The sequence below is a fragment of the Electrophorus electricus genome, chromosome 17, assembly GCF_041902795.1.
Source record: "Electrophorus electricus isolate QZ-2024a chromosome 17, ASM4190279v1, whole genome shotgun sequence".
NCBI lineage: Eukaryota > Metazoa > Chordata > Actinopteri > Gymnotiformes > Gymnotidae > Electrophorus > Electrophorus electricus.
In genome coordinates, this window is record NC_137513.1 from 8,497,501 (window position 1) to 8,500,000 (window position 2,500).

The 2,500-nt window shown below is 49.7% G+C and overlaps 1 protein-coding gene across 5 annotated transcripts in view; it reads right to left on the bottom strand.

Moving 5' to 3' along the window:
• Positions 1–2,500, bottom strand: part of fat3a (FAT atypical cadherin 3a) — a 110,603-nt gene that overhangs the window by 65,756 nt on the left and 42,347 nt on the right. For all 5 annotated transcript variants that reach the window (XM_035534105.2, XM_035534106.2, XM_081700000.1 and 2 more), the window contains one exon: positions 2,076–2,500. This exon is cut by the window's right edge. In XM_035534105.2, coding sequence (XP_035389998.1) covers positions 2,076–2,500 — 425 coding nt within the window. The remainder of the gene's footprint in view (positions 1–2,075) is intronic.

The following is a 2,500-nucleotide window of genomic DNA, read 5'->3' on the forward strand; positions in this document are numbered from 1 at the left end:
GATTGGTTCTCTGGTGATGTGTGGCTGGCAGTAGAGTGCTTGAGTGCCGATTGGCTGCGCACCCCCTGCCAGAAGGAAGCTGGCAATAAATCCCGCCTCCTCAAAACTCTGCGGTTCATTCGCTTAGAAGACGACGTGTGTTCCTCCAGGGGATGATGGAGCAGCCCGGAAAGCAGAGCAATGCATTGCTAACTAGAACCAGGAGATGAACGAGAGGTTTCAGCTCTTCCGTTCACTCAAGTAGAGCTTGAATGTAGCACAAAGGCTAGAGGGGGATTTGTGTCTGTGAGCATTGTTTGAAAGAGCTTCTTTAAAGGTGTTTGTGAAAACAAGGGTGTTGTGTGTAAAACAGTGTATGAAGGTGTGTGACCCCACCAGTATCAGCAGGCTCTTCTGGAAAACATTTAGCATAAGCTTTTCAGAGAGGATTTTCCCGGATTTCCCTCTGTCAAGGAAATATATGCGCGTGTGTGTGTGTGTGTGTGTGTGTGTGGCGCGCTTTTGTGTGGGTGAGATGCCCTTTAACTCTCCAGAGAGGGTTCTCAATCCTGCTCTCATACACATGAGGCAGGTTTTCAAGAAGGTGCTGTCATGTTATTTTTTGTCTACTTTTCCCACACTACTTCAAATCACAGAGATCATACACACTCGTAAACGCATGGCCCCTTGAACCTTGGCTCTTTTCTTCTTCTCCTTCTCTTCTCTCCCTCTCTCCCGTCTGTTCTAGCATTCTGCAGTATTATAACCCACCATGACCTCCTCCACACACACACACACACACACACACACACACACACACACACACACACACACACACACACACACACACACACACTCCCCCACCTCACCTTTTCTCACTTTCACACACCTCTTTTGTCCCATTTCCTCTTGCCTGCCAAGTTACATTTTACACCTTTCCTGCTCCATCACCTGAGAGGTTGATGAGAAACAGTACATGCGTGTGCACGCACACACATGCACTCCCACGCAAACACACACACACACGCACACACACACATGCACACAGGTTTAACTACAAAGCACACAAAGTCAGCAGTACCTTTAAATACATTGTCACAAAACACCCTATCAACCAAATGGAGTATGTGTGTGTGTGTGTGTGTGTGTGTGTGTGTGTGTGTGTGTGTGTGTGTGCGTGCGTGTGTGTGTGTGTGTGTGTGTGTGTGTGTGTGTGTGTGTGTGTGTGTGCAAGCGCAACTGTTTTAGAATGTAAGTGTCAGCGCATACAAGCTGACAACTGCACTAAACATAAAGGGTTAAAAGCTCTGCCCCAAGTCAGATCTTCCAGTCAGGAGCTTAATTTATAAACACACACATACACACACACACACTCACACATCCCACTCCACATCCGGTCTTAGTCATCCAGGATCTCTCCCCTGCCGTCTTTTTCTGACAAAAAATGAACTACCTGTGAAAATGATGCTTCACTTCTGAACTCTACAGAACCGCAACATCTGAGGAGTCTCCCCTCATTCCAGCTGTCGTAACACAGCCCAGGCCAGACAGCCACCCAGTCCAACACTTCCAGCGGACGTCCCAACACACCTACAGATTCCTCCGTGTTGCTTGTCTGCATTCACGTCCTGTTGCTTGAACTGCTGCTGATATTTATTGTTCATGTTCTCCCTTTTGTAGCACAAGAACCAGCGATGCCTAACCAATGATTATCCACTAACATGACAAATCAGGATGTGTCATGGTACGTTGTCAGGCATCTTAAACAAGTAGGCCACATCTTCTGTGTGGAATGTGGAACCCTGACGCGATACTGTATCCGTGCAAATCCCTTAAGAGCAACCCGACAATGTCTCGCGTCTTTAAAAAGAACAAAGTCAAACCAGCCGGCGAACCATCACACTTTGAGAAACTGGCTGGGTTTACAGTGTAGCGCCGACCGTGCACAGTAAAAACCAGCATGGAAACCATAGGTGACCTGAAGAAATTGGTAAAGATTACAGTGATCTGGTTAGACTAAGCAGAAAGTTAATGAGCAATGTAATTAAATGCATCAGCATGCTAACTGGGGAAATGAAGACATATTGAGTGGATACCTGACTCCTCGTCGATGGTGAACCTTCCGAGACCGCTGCCGTCTCGGATGGAGTACTGCACCTCACCGTCCCGACCCGTGTCATCGTCGCGAGCCGACACCTGCAGAACGGACGTCCCGATCCGAGCGCTCTCCTTCACTGACGCGTTCAGCGCAAAGCTGGAGAAACCGGGCCCGTAAAGGTTTTCGTTCACGTCCACCACCTCTACTTCCACGTAGCTAATCGAGAGCAAAGAGACAGGGCGTCCCCGGTCCTTCGCCCGGACCGTCAGGTTGAAGAACTGCTGGCTCTCATAATCCAGCTCCCTGGTCAGCCGGACGGCTCCGCTGGTCTTGTCCACCTCGAAGCGGCCGTCGTGGTCGCTGGCGAGCGAGTAGCGCACCTCTCCGCCCGGGCCGAGGTCGGGGTCCTGCGTGTCCAGCCAG